The sequence below is a fragment of the Pygocentrus nattereri genome, chromosome 22, assembly GCF_015220715.1.
Source record: "Pygocentrus nattereri isolate fPygNat1 chromosome 22, fPygNat1.pri, whole genome shotgun sequence".
In the NCBI taxonomy this organism is placed as follows: Eukaryota; Metazoa; Chordata; class Actinopteri; order Characiformes; family Serrasalmidae; genus Pygocentrus; species Pygocentrus nattereri.
In genome coordinates this window covers 5,884,159-5,901,859 of record NC_051232.1, presented here as the reverse complement: position 1 = coordinate 5,901,859, position 17,701 = coordinate 5,884,159, and the positions used below count along the sequence as shown (strand labels likewise).

The window sequence follows — 17,701 nt, the reverse complement described above, 5'->3', positions numbered from 1 at the left end:
TCAAGAATCAAACATCGCTGTGACTGGCCTACAATTACCTCTCAGATCACTGACAGAGGAAATATCCCTGTTGTGCATTTCATCAGTAGTGTTGCTATTTTTGCTACGGCACCACAAATTCGCTGACCACTTGCGGCGGTTTCTGACCAAAGCTCTGTACATTTATTTACACATCTGGCAGTGTTTTCCTTTAACCCTCTACTGCACGCACTGTGAGGGTAATTTAAAATCTCCACATTCTTGCATAAAATGGTCCTTAATGAATTATTATTATTAATAGGAGTCCATTTGGATTATGTTGCCTTGAGGCAACATTGTGAGACTATGGGAAGAAATGACATAGAGCCGTGCTCCCTGAAGCTGAGTCCTGGCTTGTGACTGGCTAAATCCATTGTTTCTAGGCAACAAACATATTTTAAGTTCTCATAACAAAAAAGTATATAATGAATGTTTAAAAAGAGGTTTAGAAGTGCCCACTAAGAGAGAGTATGACCAAGTACATGCTTTGTATTGACTTACTCAAACCCTTTATTGTTAACTCTATGACTGTCTTTAAATATGTATAATGTTGTGGTAAAGTGAGGAACATGAGTTTGTTGCCCTGAGGCAACATCGTGCAATAGAGGGTTCAACAAAACTGGCCACGCTTTAGAAATGCAAATTATTGCAAACGGACATGCTTATTTGTATTAAGAGCAAACCTTTACGGCTGCCGTACTAAAGCTATTCTCACAGCTTCTTATCTCAAATGTTCTATAACAATAAGAAACGCTCAAGTGTTTCATTTGAAAGTGACAGAAATGGTTACACTTTGTTTGAGGGCTGCACTGGGACTTTATAATCACACAAACGCTAAACAACACATGTACAAAGTAGTATTTGAGTATTTATGAGCAACTTGTTAGTATTCGCAACATGACATGATGCATAACAATATAACAACATATTGGGGGCAGTCGTGGGCTGGAGGTTAGGTATCCAGCCTTGTGACCGGAAGGTCGCCGGTTCGATACCCAGAGCCGACAGGACATGACCGAGGTGTCCTTGAGCAAGACACCTAACCCCCAACAGCTCCCCTGGCGTTGCGGATTGGTTCTGCCCAACGCTCCAGGCAAGTGTGCTCACTGCCCCCTAGTGTGTGTGTGTGCTCACTAGAGTGTATGTGGTGTTTCACTTCACAGATGGGTTAAATGCGGAGGTGAAATTTCAAAAGTTGCAGAACAATGATATCGTAATTTGGTTTATTCCAGGCAGTAACACAGTAATTCCAAGCAGTTGCTATGGTATTCCAGCTTGTTGTTAGGGCGCTGCTTGGTGGTTTCTAAGATTCCAGGTGGTCGTTAAGGTGTTGCTAGGCCGTTGCTATGCTATCCCAGGTGGTTGCAAATGCGTTACAATGGTATCCCAGGTTGTTTCCAAGTGTTTTCAGGCTATTGCTATTGTATCCCAGATGGCTTGCCGGGCTGTTTCCAGGACAGTGCTGTGCTAACCCAGGTGGTTACAAAGGTGGTGTTAGGCCATTACTATGCCATTCCAAGTGGTTGCTAAAGTGTCGCCAGGCTACTGCTGTGGCATCCTAGGTGGTTAATAAGCTGTTGCTAAGCTTTTGCTATGATATCCCAGGTGGTTGCTATAGTCCATTGCTGTGTCTGATCCACTCAGACCAACACACCACCACCACCACGTCAGTGTCACTGCAGTGCTGAGAATGATCCACCACCCAAATAGTACCTGCTCTGTGAGGGTCCATGGGGGTCCTGACCACTGAAGAACAGGGTAACAGAGTATCAGAGAAACAGATGGACTACAGTCTGTAACTGTAGAACTACAGAGTGCAGCTATACAGTAAGTGGAGCTGATAAGATGGACAGTGAGCGTAGAAACGAGGAGGTGGTCATGATGTTATGCCTGACTGGTGTATATGTGCAACTTTCTTAGTCTTTGGTATGCAAGTTATTGCAAACCGACAAAGCAAAACATGATTGTTTTGTATTAATATTATGGTGCAGTGCCCCAAAATGTTCGACAGCGAGTGCACCTACTGCACATTTCAGAGCAGGTTGATATTCAGAAACCCTTGTTGCTGTCATATTAAAACTGTCCTGACAGCTTCAGCAACTTCTGATAGCGACTGTAACCTCGCATCACTGGTCCGCAAATATTTTTGGCTGCGTAAAAAGCAAATAACGGTGTGGACGAATCAAACCTGGGCCAGGAAAGCTTCTTATTTGATGAGCTGACAGCATCTCAGCTTTTCACTGATGGACCACTGAAATATTCCTTCAAGTAGAGAGTGTTTTGTTTGTGTTTGTTCCTGTTTGGCCAACTGGCTTGTAACGCTATATACCCTGATTTGCAAATGTTCTCTTAGTTCCTCTGATCTGAGTGCAGTTCTGTTGCTAATGTCTTTAATGTCTATGATATCTAGCTTTAGGGTTGGACACAAGGTGTAAGATCAGATTGCATCAATCGATTTTAAAGAGTAGCCGACCGTCACACCCTTCTTGACATTCATGATTCTCTTCATGTTTCTCCTTTCTTTGTGTTTTTCCTCGGAGTCTTGGCTCCTTTCAGTGGTCCTTCCTCATGGTCTTAGAGTTTTTCCTTTTGGGCCTTGGTTCCTGTTGCTTCCTCATGCTGTTATGGAGTTGGTTCTTCTCAAAAAATCCATTCTTTCTCATGTTGTTAAAGGGTTTCTTGTTTGGTGTCTTGGTTCCTCTCAAAGGTTTTTCCTCAGGCTCTTAAGGAGTTTCTGATTTTGAGTCTTGGTTCCTCTCAGTGGTTCTTCGTCATGTTCTTAAAGGGTTTTTCATTTTGAGTTTTGGTTCCTCAGAGTGCCTCTACCTCATTATCTAAGTTTTTTCTCCGTTTATGTCTTGGTTCCTCTCAATGGTTCTTCTTTGTGCTCTTAAAAGGGTTTCTCATTTTGAATCTTGGTTCCTCTCAGTGGTTCTTCCTTTAGGCTCTTAAAGGGTTTCTCATGTTGAGTCTTGGTTCTTCTTAGTGGTTCTTCTTCATGCTCTTAAGGGGTTTTCCTTCTTAGTTGTAGTTCCTCTCAGTGGTTCTTCCACATACTTTTGGGAACCTCTTTCAATCTTTTGTCTTGGTTCCTTCGAAGTCTTGGTTTCCGTCTTAATGGTTCTTCATGCTCTTAGGGAGTTTTCCTTCTTAGTTTTGGTTCTTCTCAATGGTTCTTCTTCACGCTTTTAACTAGTTCCTCATTTTGAGTCTTGTTTCCTCTCACTGGTTCTTCTTAATGCTCTTAAGGGGTTTCTCATTTTAAGCCTTGGTTCCTCTCAATGGTTCTTCTTTATGCTCTTAAAGGGGTTTCTCATTTTGAGTCTTGATTCCTCTCAGTGGTTTGTGCTTATACACTTGAGGAATTACTTCTTCTAGTCTTGGTTTCTTCTTCATGCTCTTAAGGAGTTCTTTGTAGTTTTGCTTTCTCTCAGTGGTTCTACTTCATGCTTTTAGGGAGTTTCCCGTATTGAGTCTTGGTTTCCCAGTGTTTCTTCCTCATGCTCTTAGAGAGTTTCTCCTGTTTTACCTTGGTTCTTCTCAGAGGTCCTTCCTTATGCTCTGAAGGTGTCTCTCATTCTGGATCTTGGTTCCCCATGGTGATTCTTCCTCATGCTTTTAAAGAGTTCTTTCCTTTTGACTCAGGGTTCCTGCTCATGCTCTTAGGGAGTACTTCCACAACTGCCGAAAGGTATTTTTTAACTACTCTAATAGATGCAGCTGTCTAAATAACACCAAATCTTGAAACTTTTTCCACTTTTCTTCCACTCTGAAAACTATTTCCTTAGTGAATAATGCCGTGATTTAATTTGCACATGCAAAGAAGTCATTCTGGCTGAACCGTGAGACTGGCTGGTGTTGGGAACCTCCAGCAGGGGAACTGTGGTATTGTTAGCCGCTTTGTTTATGACACTGAGATCAATGTCCATGGCTGAATAATTCATACAGGCTTCTTGCTTCCCGAAATCAGTTTGGCACGAGCTGGATGATTTGAAAAAAATAAAAAGAACATGGCAACCCTCCTGAGTTATAGCAATATAAAGTGGTGAGGGAGAACTAACAAGTCTCGACTGGCCTGTTTTACTGGCCAAGCCACACCCCCCAACCAGCAGATGAATCATCGCTGTCCGTTCCATCCCAAACAGTGTAAGATGCAGAACGAGCCTTTGTAACAATTTATAGCGCATTAGTCTGTGCGCTTCGCTCTTAATTGTCATTCTGTGCAGCTCCGCGCTCGTTTGTTTTCTGCCCTCTTGATTTCTGTCTTGTTTTATTTTCGGCACTTTCAGACCTAATGGATGTGAAGTGAGCTCACTTTACTCTCCAAGGAAGACACGTGTGCAGAGAAAGGCTCTCCTAGCTCTTTGCACATTTAGTGTACTTTCAAAGCTATTTTTCTCCCCAATGTGAAAATCCAAAAGTGCAAGCTATAAAACCAGCGTGATCAATATTAATGCAATGTAGGAATTCTGAGACCCTTATGTTATGGTCCATGTACTATTTCTAATTCTAAGCTTCTCTGGCAATCTATACAAACTGAATGTAAACTAGAATTGGCACAAACTCTAAACTTGAATCTATATAAAATTAATAAAAACTTAAATTTATATAAACTCAACGTAACCAGGCCAAATCTATACAAACTCAACGTTACCAGCCCAAATGCATACAAACTCGACGTAACCTGCCCAAATCTATACAAACTCGACGTAACGAGCCCAAATCTATACAAACTCGACGTAACCAGCCCAAATCTATACAAACTCGACGTAACCAGCCCAAATCTATACAAACTCGACGTAACCTGCCCAAATCTATACAAACTCGACGTAACCTGCCCAAATCTATACAAACTCGACGTAACCTGCCCAAATCTATACAAACTCGAGGTAACCAGCCCAAATCTATACAAACTCGACGTAACCTGCCCAAATCTATACAAACTCGACGTAACCAGCCCAAATCTATACAAACTCGACGTAACCAGCCCAAATCTATACAAACTTGACGTAACCAGCCCAAATCTATACAAACTTGACGTAACCAGCCCAAATCTATACAAACTCGACGTAACCTGCCCAAATCTATACAAACTCGACGTAACGAGCCCAAATCTATACAAACTCGACGTAACGAGCCCAAATCTATACAAACTCGACGTAACCAGCCCAAATCTATACAAACTCGACGTAACCAGCCCAAATCTATACAAACTCGACGTAACCTGCCCAAATCTATACAAACTCGACGTAACCAGCCCAAATCTATACAAACTCGACGTAACCAGCCCAAATCTATACAAACTCGATGTAACCTGCCCAAATCTATACAAACTTGAGGTAACCAGCCCAAATCTATACAAACTCAATGTTGGCTGACTAAATCTATACAAACTCATCGTAAACTCAAATCTATACAAACTCCAACTCGAATCTATACAAACTCATTGTAAACTCAAATCTACCAGGTGATCAGTTAGAGTTTCATTTGCATAAAGGCACCTTCCACAATACTAGTACCACAAAAGCCAAAATATCATGACAACAAATCAGTGTAATACTGTGCAACTACAGTACAAGCAGTTCTTTAAAGGAGCTTGCATTCCTCTCACTTCTCAAAGTCCTGCCATGCTGACCACTGCGCATGGCGATCATCCGAAAAACAGCTGGTCAAAACCACCGCGTTTGGCTGATTATCTCCTACTGGTCTACAAGCTCTTTAAATTCAGCCTTGCACTCCGGTACTTCCAGAGAACAGCTGGCTCCAATACACTGCACATAAATGTCAGGTAGATGCAGATGGGTGCGAGGCAGCTCCCAGAGCCCGGAGAAAGCTCCCTCAGACGGGCAGGGCTGAGAGCAGATGGCCCTGCGGCTCCCCGGCGACCCATCAACTCTCTAACTTACCACAGTCACACCGGTAAAGCAAGGGAATCTGGGAAAAAAGAAGCGGTAATTACAAGTTGGAGAAAATAAAGTCCCTAGAGCTGAAGAGAGCTAACTGGGAGTTCATAATAAAGTAATTTTTTTTTGTTAATTTAAATCAGGATACGGTCACTGAGCAGGCATGAAGGTCCCAATGCTCAAGCAGGCTGTAGGGGGTAGAGGCAAGTTGTCACGATGCGTAATGACTTGGGGTTTAAGGAATCCATCATCCAAACGTGCTAACATGGCTAAAAACGAATTTATAGCATCAAGCAGTTAGCGTGATCTCATTTGCGTGCTAAGCCGCCTCCGCCGGCTTTCGTTTATAATTAGAAATGTTACCAGAGCTTTAAAAGCCTGGAATGTATAAGTGTTAAAGCAAGACCAGTCAAATTTGCTCTGGCACGCCAAACAGCGCCTGCTTTGTCAGGGACGAGGCAGACACACCACACATTTCACACCACTTTTTCGCGGCAGGTGCCTAAGCCTGAGTAGCAGCCATCGCCTGGGATGACGTGATTTTACTGGAATCATTTCTGACTCGTAGCTCATGGAGACGAGTGGAGAAATTGTTTCAGATTCTAAACTTTCATAGCACACTTGTGTTTGTAAGAAGGGGAAATTTTACATTTACATTTGACAGACACTCTTATCCAGATTCAATGATTTTACACAGGTAGATGAAGGCAGCATTAGGAGTCTTGCCCAAGGAATCTTATTGGTATAGTGTAGGGTGCTTACCCAGGCGGGGGATTGAACCCCAGTCTCCAGCGTAGAAGACAGAGGTGTTAACCACTACACTAACCAACCACTAGGGGATATTTTTTCATGATCTAAATCGCAAAGTCATGCGCAACTTCCATCACTTAAAAGCAACTTAGGAAGAAGGCCCAGGTGTTTGAGCATCGGTGTGTCCATAGCAAAAGCCCTGCCCCTCCACTTGGATAGGATGCATCCAGGTGCCTGGTTTCCCATAAAAGACAGTGAATGACACACGTATCAGCAACATAGTTCTACATATTCACAGTGTGACGCCATCAAAATCATTACGCTTAAAACATTCTTCATATATTATCCTTGTATATATACTTATTTAAAACGTATTTACATGTTGATATGCATATGTTTACATATACATACTTATTTTTTTCCCTCCCTGATCTACTCTGAGCCAATGCAATGTAAATTCATTCTAATGTGCACTGTACGGTGTAAATTTGAATGACAATAAAGTCTAATTTTAAGTGTAAAACTAAGTCTATCAACTTCTTGATTTGGGGGGTGGGGGGGTTAAACCTCAGATATTTAAAGATTATGTTCTGGTCTATTTAAACACAACACTTTAACAGAGACAGTAATAAACTAAATATATTTATGTTTCTATTGGGAGGTGTCTGTCCCAAACTGTCCCATGCTGAATGGACCAACAGAAAGCCTGAAATTTTCCAAAACGATGTTCCATTTTTTCAAACACAAAGTTTGAGTCTGTAGGCGGAGTCTTATTTTAGCCGCACCCCTGCATTTTAGAGCAGGAAGTGAGACTGAATCCCTGTCCCTCATGGCTACATGGTGAGCAGATCCCAGTGTTTTGATGTAAATGAGTCTGACAATCAGTGTGGACCAATGAGAACCGTCAATACTGAAACACATTTTCAGCAGTTAAGTACTTGCTTGCGTTTTAATGAAGAACACGGTGATTTTATGTGATTTTATAGCTGTTCAAAGCTGTGCTTGTTAGTCATGTACTGGCTAGTGTTTTAGAGTTCTGCTCAAAATTAGTTAAAAAGGTCACTGCAGAAAATGTCACTGCCCAAACAGATGCTGCCGAAACGGTCACCGCCCAAACGGTCACCACTGAGATGGTTACTGCTGAAACGGTGACTGCCCCAACGGTCGGTACTGAAACAGACACTGCCGGAACAGACACTGCCGAAAGTCACTACTGAAACAGTCACTGCCCAGTCACTGCCGAAACCGACACCGCCGGAACAGACACTGCCGAAAGTCACTACTGAAACAGTCACTGCCCAGTCACTGCCGAAACCGACACCGCCGGAACAGACACTGCCGAAAGTCACTACTGAAACAGTCACTGCCCAGTCACTGCCGAAACAGACACCGCCGGAACAGACACTGCCGAAAGTCATTACTGAAACAGTCACTGCCGAAACAGTCACTGCCCAATCACTGCCGGCACAGACACCTCCGGAATAGTCACTGCCGGAACAGTCACTGCCAGAACAGTCACTGCGGGAACAGTCACTGCCGGAACAGACGCTGCCGGAACAGACGCTGCCGGAACAGACGCTGCCGGAACAGTCGCTGCCGGAACAGTCACTGCCGGAACAGACACTGCCGGAACAGACACTGCCGGAACAGTCACTGCCGGAACAGTCACTGCCGGAACAGTCACTGCCGGAACAGACACTGCCGGGACAGACACTGCCGGAACAGACACTGCCGGAACTGTCACTGCCGGAACTGTCACTGCCGAAACATCAAGCTTCAACAGTGTTTCCATTGTGTTGTTAGTGAAAAAAATGGAACATTCATTTATTTTACTAAACAATCAAACTATAGTCACTGAAATCAAAAGGATATTAGTCTAAAGTCCAAGACAGTTCAGTCCAAAATGTCTTTTCATCTCTTTTCAACTGACTTTGGTCCAAGTCAGTAGATCCTGAGCATCTGAATATGCCAATGTAGTTCAGAGTAAAGAATCGAAAATTAATTGTGTATCATCTTATGATTTTGATATTTTCTGACATACCGTGTCGTCGTTCACCGTCACTGGTTTCCACAGGTCCATTTCTCCGACAGGCCTCCAACATTAGTCGTCGGTTGCCATCATTAATTATTCATCTAAATACCTCTGTCCAATGACCGGGTCATTTCTTTCACTATCGAGTACTCATCGTCCAGTCGTTCTTCACTCAGATTGCGCTTGTTGAGTTTTTGTTTTGCTGTCCAGTGTCGACCAGAGGAGGATGGCTTCCCCTTTTACGATCTTGGTTGCTCTCCAGGTTTCCTCCTCTTGCTCTTGGGGCGTTTTCCGTGCCATATCTTGCATATCTCAGGCTTGGATAAAGCTGCTTTGTGCCCACACCATTTAAAAATACCCTACACAGATAAACTTGAATTGAATTGAGCAGAACTGAGTGGTAGGACTGATATTTAGCCCATACTGCATCTCAAGCTAAGGCAATTTTGTAGAGTGCTAAACAACTGTATATGAACTGGGAATGAGCTGAACCATCCTATAAGGATTCCTTCTTTTGCTAAACAAAATAAACAAAAGCTAATCCTTACAGATTTTCATTTTTACTGAGAACAGTACAGAATATTTTCATGTCTGTAAGTTTGAATACTATTCAATTAAAATGTAGATCAAATGGCCACTGCTGGAGGTTGGTTACAGAAAAGTAGACTCAGTAACACTGATAAGTCAGGTTTATAAGCATCTATACACACAATCATAACATGTTATAATGCATTCATAAGGCATCATAAACATGGCTATAAATATTTATAAAAATGCAGTACACGTTACAGCCTTGATTATTATGCTTTATGAATTGTTTACATAATGCTTTATAAGTACTGTTCATAATGCATTATAAGAGCTCATAAGCTGTATTTGTCCACTAAGTCAAGTGAAGCTTACTGGACTAAAGCCGCCTCCAGGGTTTAGACTGAGGCTTCAAGTTGAAGTGTTTACTGAAGGATTTACTGAAACACTAAAACACAATAAAGCTCATTACAGGCTTCAAATGTCAGAGTTTAAACTAGAGCAACATCAGTTTCACCCAATGTGGGGAAGTCAATGTTAACCACTGTTAATGTGCACCACCGTTAGCCTGGCACTGACTTAACACTGCATATCCAATAGATCCAGCACTCCACAGTAACTTCATGCTCAGTGTGATGTCAGAGGGGGTTCAGGGGAGGGGCTGATGGGTACTTGGTTTGCTGTGATGTAATGTAGTGTAGCATTTAAAGCGGGACGCTGGGTAAGAAAAGCTCAGTGTAGCAGTGATTCTAGGCTGGACGGCCTGTTTGGAGCCTCTGAATATTCAGGACTGAAGCCCTGAAGATGCAGCTCTAACAGCACCACTGCTGAGAAATAAAATATTCGGAATCTCAGGATGTAAATAAACCCTGTATTTGTGTTTACTTCATGCTCTCCAAGCTGGGACTGGCTTCTTTGGCTCTGATAGTATAACATATTAACACAACTTATAATGCATCATATTAACAATTCGTAATGCATAATAAAAACACTATAAAGCGTAATATAGTGTACTTCATTTTTCTAAATATTTATAATGCTGCATGAATACATTATGAGATGCTCTAAATGATGCTCACTAAATAGATGCTTACAAACGTGACGTTTATAGAAAGTGTTACCGTGGACTCCTTGCACACATTTGTGCAGTGGACAGACGCATTTTAACGCAACCTGATCTACGTTAAACTTTGCTGCACTTTACCTACTGATATCAGCATGAATTCCATTCTCTCCAGAACTCTGGACAATACAGGGCATCAGCAGGCTTAGTGAGGAAGGGAATCATCGGTGTCGGGATTATGCTCGGAAAGCTTCTTATCCCTTTATTTATAGTGTATTAATTAAAAGGCCTGGATTCAATTGAGATTCATTGTTTTATTGACCGGACTGCTGAGACGCCAGCCCCACTGGGAGGAGGTTCAAGAACTGAGAGCAGGACTTCTTTGAATAGCGTGATGAGTAGGTTTGTGCGTGAGGGCAAGAGCAAGCGCTGTTAAACTTCGATACTGCTGATGGGCACTTGAAGGGCTGGTCGATACTTATGGGGTTGTGCCTACTGACCATTTCGCTTGGAATAAAAGTTCATTTTGTGGTGTGTTTTATGGCCGCTGGTGGTGCATTTTGAAGTTTTGAAGTCTCTGAAGAAAAAGTGAGGCGTCATCAAGCTTCACATCTATACGCCAATAGCAATATGTGTGTATGTCTACACTCACTGTCCATCTGATCAGCTCCACTTACTGTATAGCTGGTCTTTGTAGTTCTACAGTTACAGACTGTAGTCCATCTGTTTCTCTGATACTCTGTTACCGTGTTCTTCAGTGGTCAGGACCCCCATGGACCCTCACAGAGCAGGTACATTCACTCACTGTCCATTTTATCAGCTCCATTTACTATATACCACTGACGTGGCAGTGGTGTGTTAGTGTGTGTTGTGCTGGTACGAGTGGATCAGACATAGCAGTGCTGCTGGAGTTTTTTTTACACACTCACTGTCCACTCTATTAGACACTCCTACCTTGTCTATCAAGCAGTGACACTGAGGTGAACTCCAGCTGCACTGCTGTGTCTGATCCACTCAGAGCAATAAGTGGAGCTGATCAAATGGACAATGAGTGTAGAAACAAGGAGGTGGTCAGAATGTTATGCCTGATCTTGGTGTATAACCATAGTTCATTTGCTACTGTTTAGTAAGAAAAGCAACAAGCAAAAGCAGAGACTCAAAGTCCCCCAGTGACAGACAAACACATGCAGAGTTGCTTGTTTCCCTGTAGACACCGTGATAAGCCAGTAAGGTGGACAAACCTTCTGCCAACACCCAACAACTACAGCTCCTATAAACAGACGAATCTGAAAACGTAGCTAACTGGTGCCTACAAAGCAGAGAAAGGCTATGAATAGATATCGAAGTGTTTTTCCACGGTCAGAAACCTCATTAAGAAACGTCAGTTTAGGGGAACTGTGAAAGTCAAAGGCAAGATCTGGATCTCTCAGATAGAAAGGCAAAGCAAAATCCCCATGTGACACAAAAGACCTGCAGGAAGGTGTAGCCGTTTTACTGTGCAGCAAGCAAAATTTAGCTAAGTCAGAGGCCTTTTTGTAAACCAGGCCTGTGGACCGATGACGTGAAAAAAGTGGAACTAACTGACAGCAATCATTAAAACAATGTTTGGAGAGAAAAACAGCAGCATCTGATGAAAGGAACGCCTTGCCAACTGTTAAGCATAGAGGTGAATCTATTGTGTTTTGGGGTTGTGATACAGCCACTGGCACAGGAAACACGGCACAGGTAGAGGGAACTGATTCCTAATGGTTTGTAATGGGAACTGATTCCTAATTGTTTGTAATGGGAACTGATTGATGTTTGCCGTTGGAGGCCATCAGGAAACAATCAAATGTGGAATCAGTCCCAGAACACCTGATTAAACAATCGGAATCTTTTACACTGTGATATCAACCAGTGACTACTGAAAAACACCAGGAACCACATATCACATCACATATCATATGAACCACATATGTGTGTAGATGATGTGAATAAAAGAAGTTTGATCTCACTAAATCACTAAAGGAATATTTGGAGATATTAAACAAAGCAGCATCTGATGAAAGGAACGCCTTGCCAACTGTTAAGCATTGAGGTGGGTCTACTGTGTTTTGGGATTGTGATACAGCCACTGGCACAGGAAACACTGCACAAGTAGACGGAATAGATTGAACTAAATATGGAAGTAAATGCAACACAGTCAGTAAGGAAAGGAGGCAGAACAGAGAATGGATTCTATAACAAAATGAAAAGAATGTATGGAGCTCACAAACAAACAGAACTACTGTCATCCCCTCTAAAACAACCCTTACCCATTGCTAGATTGATATGTGGGTAAATGATGCCTTTTCTTTTCTTCAAACATCGCAAAAAAGCTAAAATATCTCCGTGTCAACCCATCTACCATTATTCAGCTGTGGCACTTTTCGAACCGACTGGAAGCCCATCTGAATTCATGTACTGCATGCGCACGATCCAGATGCCCCCCGAGCAGCTCGTCGTGATGGAGTGACACATCGTCTGAGTGACTGACAGCTGGAGGAAGCCCAGTCAGCTGCTATAATGTGAAGAGCAGGTAGAGCGCATGTTGAGATGGAAAACACATGCCGTGGTGCGCCGGAATGATTGACGGACAGAGAGAACAGAAGGAGAAGCGAGGCACTCACCACCTGTCCGTTCTGCGGGTTCTTGTGGGCGTACGGAGGGCCGCGGATGTGATTCCACATCTGACCGGAGGTCATCGCAAACACCACACACTAGAGGACGAGGGTGGAAAAGGAAAAGAGACACATCAGAGCTGTCGCTGCCGTTCCAAAACATTTGTCTCTGTATCTATTTACACAATCTGTAGAGACGGGTCGGATGCAGACATGCACTCTCAGCCTGACGTGCACCGCCAGCCTCAGCGCTGCTCTGTTTTTGTTGGTTTTATGAGGGGAAAAACTGGGAACCACAAACTGCTGGGCAACAAGAGCTCCACTGAACGTCTATTAACGTTGCCATAGTAATAATCAGGTGACTAAATACGTAAACTTTCAAAATAAAACCTACCATAAGACATGAATGTCGGGTTTATTCGCAGAAAAAAAACAAGGCTACGGAAATTCATGAGAGCCAGGCTGAAGGCAATTAGAACCGGACATCAAACACTAATATTGATTATAATAGAACTTAAGGATTCTAGGAGGTTGTGACGATGTACAGTCGACGTACTGATTACCTTTGCTGTGTCGTCAATAACTTTGTGAGGAGAGCACCAAGCAGACGACGCTGTGGGCACCAAAACAGGATGTTATCACAACCTGACTGTGTTTGTAGGACCGTTAGGATGCATGGATGCATCCTAAATGCATGGATCGTTCTTAACGAACACGCGTCCCAACGGGAATCGGCTTGGTGGTTGACGTTAGAGGCCTTTAGGAAACAAATCAAGTGTGGAATCCATCCCAGAAGACCTGTTAAACGGCCAGAATGCTTTACACTGTGATATTAAGCCACAACCACTGAAAAACACCAGGAACCAACAGACACTTGTAGCCTCAAACTTCTCAAGACCACCGGTGGTTCCAAACCGCACTTGGTCATGTTCATCATAACGTTCATATTCCATAAGCTCCATTCAGAAGCTGGGCGTCGTGTGAGGCTGTAGCTCTTCTCTCCAGTCTAATAGACGGTGATGTCATTTTAAACCCTTATAATAAAAGAAGCTTAACTTTGTTTTACTACTGAAAGTCGACCCGTTTTTCCCCCAAATCTGGGCTCTAAACTATAAACAGACGGCGTCTCTTCAGTGATCTGCTCTGGAAACATGACTTTTAGAAAATAACCCAAAGAGCTTTTGGCTTTCAGCAAAAATTGTAAGCAGATAGTGACATGTGGAGATCATAAAACACATGTTCTGTTAATCTGAGGGGAACTTTTACAAAAATAAATAAATAAATACAATAAAAACGTACTTTATTTCATGCAGCTACTGAATAATTTGCCTTCTGATTTGGCCACAAAAATTCAGATGGGCAAACCAAAACATACCCTGGAGAATAAGAGGGAAGGACATTCAATGATGTAGCTCTCTATCTGTGTCGATGATGTTGCGAAGAAGCACCAGCCAAATGTTGCCGTGCTGTTGGGCTGCTTCTGCCACCGTGACAGAGAGTGCACGTGCATGGGACATCACTGGGGCTGAGAGTTCATGTCAGCAGCCAGACTCTACTCAGCTTGTAGCTGCCAGCTGTGCTTTACACTGCGTGAACATTCCAAGGTGAATAGAAACAGCCCAAAGTTACCGTTAAGAACTTTAAGAATGGGATCATTTCGGAGGTACAAAGTGGTTTTGGGAAGAGAAGTTTCCAGTCATTTGGTTCTGAGGTTGATTCAACTTTTTTAGTTACCTGTGGAAGTCAAAGCAAAATCTGGAAGTCTCAGACAGAAAGGCAAAGCAAAACCCCCACGTGACCGCAAGGAACCTGTGGGAAGGTTTACTGTGCAGCGAGAGGCATTTTGGAAACAACTGCTGTGCACTGATGAAGTACAATCTGAACTATTAGGCCACAATCGCTGGGACTGCGAACTGATGTGACGCTGATTTAGCATTTATTATTTATTTCAGTAAATAATAAAGACACAAATCAAGTACACTGATGTCAGCAAAACCAAAAACAGCCATAATTCATTTCTACATAAGCCCTTTCCAATCTCTCTTTAACTGGCTGATTTTGTTACTGTGCCTTTAAGACCGCTATGCGTAAATGACCTCTGTTCTGATTGGCTGCCTCATTAACAGAGCAACCCAAGCTAAAGAACTCCTTAAACCTTCAATGTGAGCTAAATCAATAGGCCAAATGGACGGTTATATAAAAATGCTGAATCTTAAAGTTTATACAACGCACATACACCGGTCAGGCATAACATTATGACCACCTCCTTGTTTCTACACTCACTGTCCACTTGATCAGCTCCATTTACTATATAGCACTGACGTGGTGGTGGTGTGTTAGTGTGTGTTGCGCTGGTCTGAGTGGATCAGACACAGCAGAGCTGCTGGAGTTTTTAAGCAATGTGTCCACTCACTGTCCACTCTGACACTCCTACCTTGTCGGTCCACCTTGTAGATGTAAAGTCAGAGGCGACAACTCATCTGCTGCTGCACAGTTTGTGTTGGTCATCCTCTAGTCCTTCATCAGTGGTCACAGGACGCTGCCCACAGGTCCTGACCACTGAAGAACAGGGTAACAGAGCATCAGAGAAACAGATGGACTACAGTCTGTAACTGTAGAACTACAAAGGGCAGCTATACAGTAAGTGGAGCTGATAAAGTGGACAGCGAGCGTAGAAACGAGGAGGTGGTCAGAATGTTAGGCTGATCGTCGGTGTATTTTATTTATACATATATATTTATAGAGAAGAGAGATTGATCGACCAGATCCTTGCAGGCAGAAGACGCCTTGGCTGAGACTCGGTCTGTAATCAATACAGCGAATAAACTTCATCTAGCACAGTGCAGAAGGTCAGGCACCTCCGCTCCTGCATCTTCTCTGAATAAATATTGATAGCTCACAGCTACAGCGCTGCTGATCCTGCACCAGTAAAATCAGCAAACCGTTCCAAACCCTCCGCCTTCAATGTACCGACGCTGCTGCACATGACCTGCCACTCAACAGCACGGATTCTCCAGAGGGTGATATGTGGGCTGGGCTGCTTTTAAGGACACCAGATTAAAGCCAAACTTCTTGCTTGACCTATTCATGCTGCACCTACAAACGTGACAGCGCCAGCCTCACCACTGGTGGATCTCTTAATCCTGACTTTGCACCCCAGTGATGCCACAGCCATCCATAACCTGGGGTAGGGAGAGAGCATAACTCTCTCTGGATGGGCTGGATGGTCCTCCCCAGCTAGCCAAGACGGATGCCTGACAGAGGTAACCGAATTAGGATATAGTATTCTCTTCCAAGAGTGCTGAGCTGAACAAATAACCGACTCTAAATGTAGGTATTGTGATATAAACCGAGTCTGTTCTACAGTTTCTCGTTAGACTGAATGAATAACCGACTCTAAATGTAGGTATTGTGATATAAACCGAGTCTGTTCTACTGTTTCTCATTAGGCTGAATGAATAACCGACTCTAAATGTAGGTATTGTGATATAAACCGAGTCTGTTCTACAGTTTCTCGTTAGACTGAATGAATAACCGGCTCTAAATGTAGGTATTGTGATATAAACCGAGTCCGTTCTACAGTTTCTCATTAGGCTGAATGAATAACCGTCTCTAAATGTAGGTATTGTGATATAAACCGAGTCTGTTCTACAGTTTCTCATTAGGCTGAATGAATAACCGACTCTAAATGTAGGTATTGTGATATAAACCGAGTCTGTTCTACAGTTTCTCATTAGGCTGAATGAATAACCGACTCTAAATGTAGGTATTGTGATATAAACCGAGTCTGTTCTACAGTTTCTCGTTAGGCTGAATGAATAACCGACTCTAAATGTAGGTATTGTGATATAATCCGAGTCTGTTCTACAGTTTCTCGTTAGACTGAATGAATAACCGACTCTAAATGTAGGTATTGTGATATAAACCGAGTCTGTTCTACAGTTTCTCATTAGGCTGAATGAATAACCGACTCTAAATGTAGGTATTGTGATATAAACCGAGTCTGTTCTACAGTTTCTCATTAGGCTGAATGAATAACCGACTCTAAATGTAGGTATTGTGATATAAACTGAGTCTGTTCTACAGTTTCTCATTAGGCTGAATGAATAACCGACTCTAAATGTAGGTATTGTGATATAAACCGAGTCCGTTCTACAAACTTTCTACCAACTTTCTTTAAAGCTTGTCCAACCTGACAACAGTAGCTGCGAAAGTGGGTGGAGCATGGACAGGTCAGTTTAAATCTAACATTGGACAGTCTTGACTTTAAATTCCTCGAGGGTATTTTTTGCTGGCATGAACACACTGAATGCAGTCCAGTCTAATTGAAATTCACTTGGACACGGCGCTGACCTTTCCAACATTAACTCCAACTAATAGCCTCTACGGTTCTACTCAACGCTCTAATGCCATGACAATATTCATGGTCAGACTATAGTCATAATATTTAAAAATAGCGCTGAGGATCAGGGGAATCATTTCCTGCCATATCGCACTGTCCAGTCTCAGCGCCCAGTTCACTCATGCATAGCCAAACAGCTAATAAACCCATTGGGCCGCCTCCGGGATCAAAACACATAAACATCAGTTATATACAATGACAGTGTCAGTAGGAATGAATCGAGATGGGACGCAACAGCTGAACGTAGTCAGACGGAAAGAGCCTGTAGAAATGAAAACATCCTATTCAGATTTAGTATGGACTGTTTTTGTGATGTCACAAGCATGAACACATTTACATGACCACCTCCTCATTTCTATGCTCACT

The 17,701-nt window shown here is 42.8% G+C and overlaps 1 protein-coding gene across 1 annotated transcript in view; it reads right to left on the bottom strand.

Annotated features, from left to right (window-relative positions):
* Nucleotides 1-17,701, bottom strand: part of tusc3 (tumor suppressor candidate 3) — a 141,729-nt gene that overhangs the window by 62,243 nt on the left and 61,785 nt on the right. Inside the window, exon 6 of the mRNA XM_017686208.2 lies at nucleotides 12,943-13,032. Coding sequence (XP_017541697.1) covers nucleotides 12,943-13,032 — 90 coding nt within the window. The remainder of the gene's footprint in view (nucleotides 1-12,942; nucleotides 13,033-17,701) is intronic.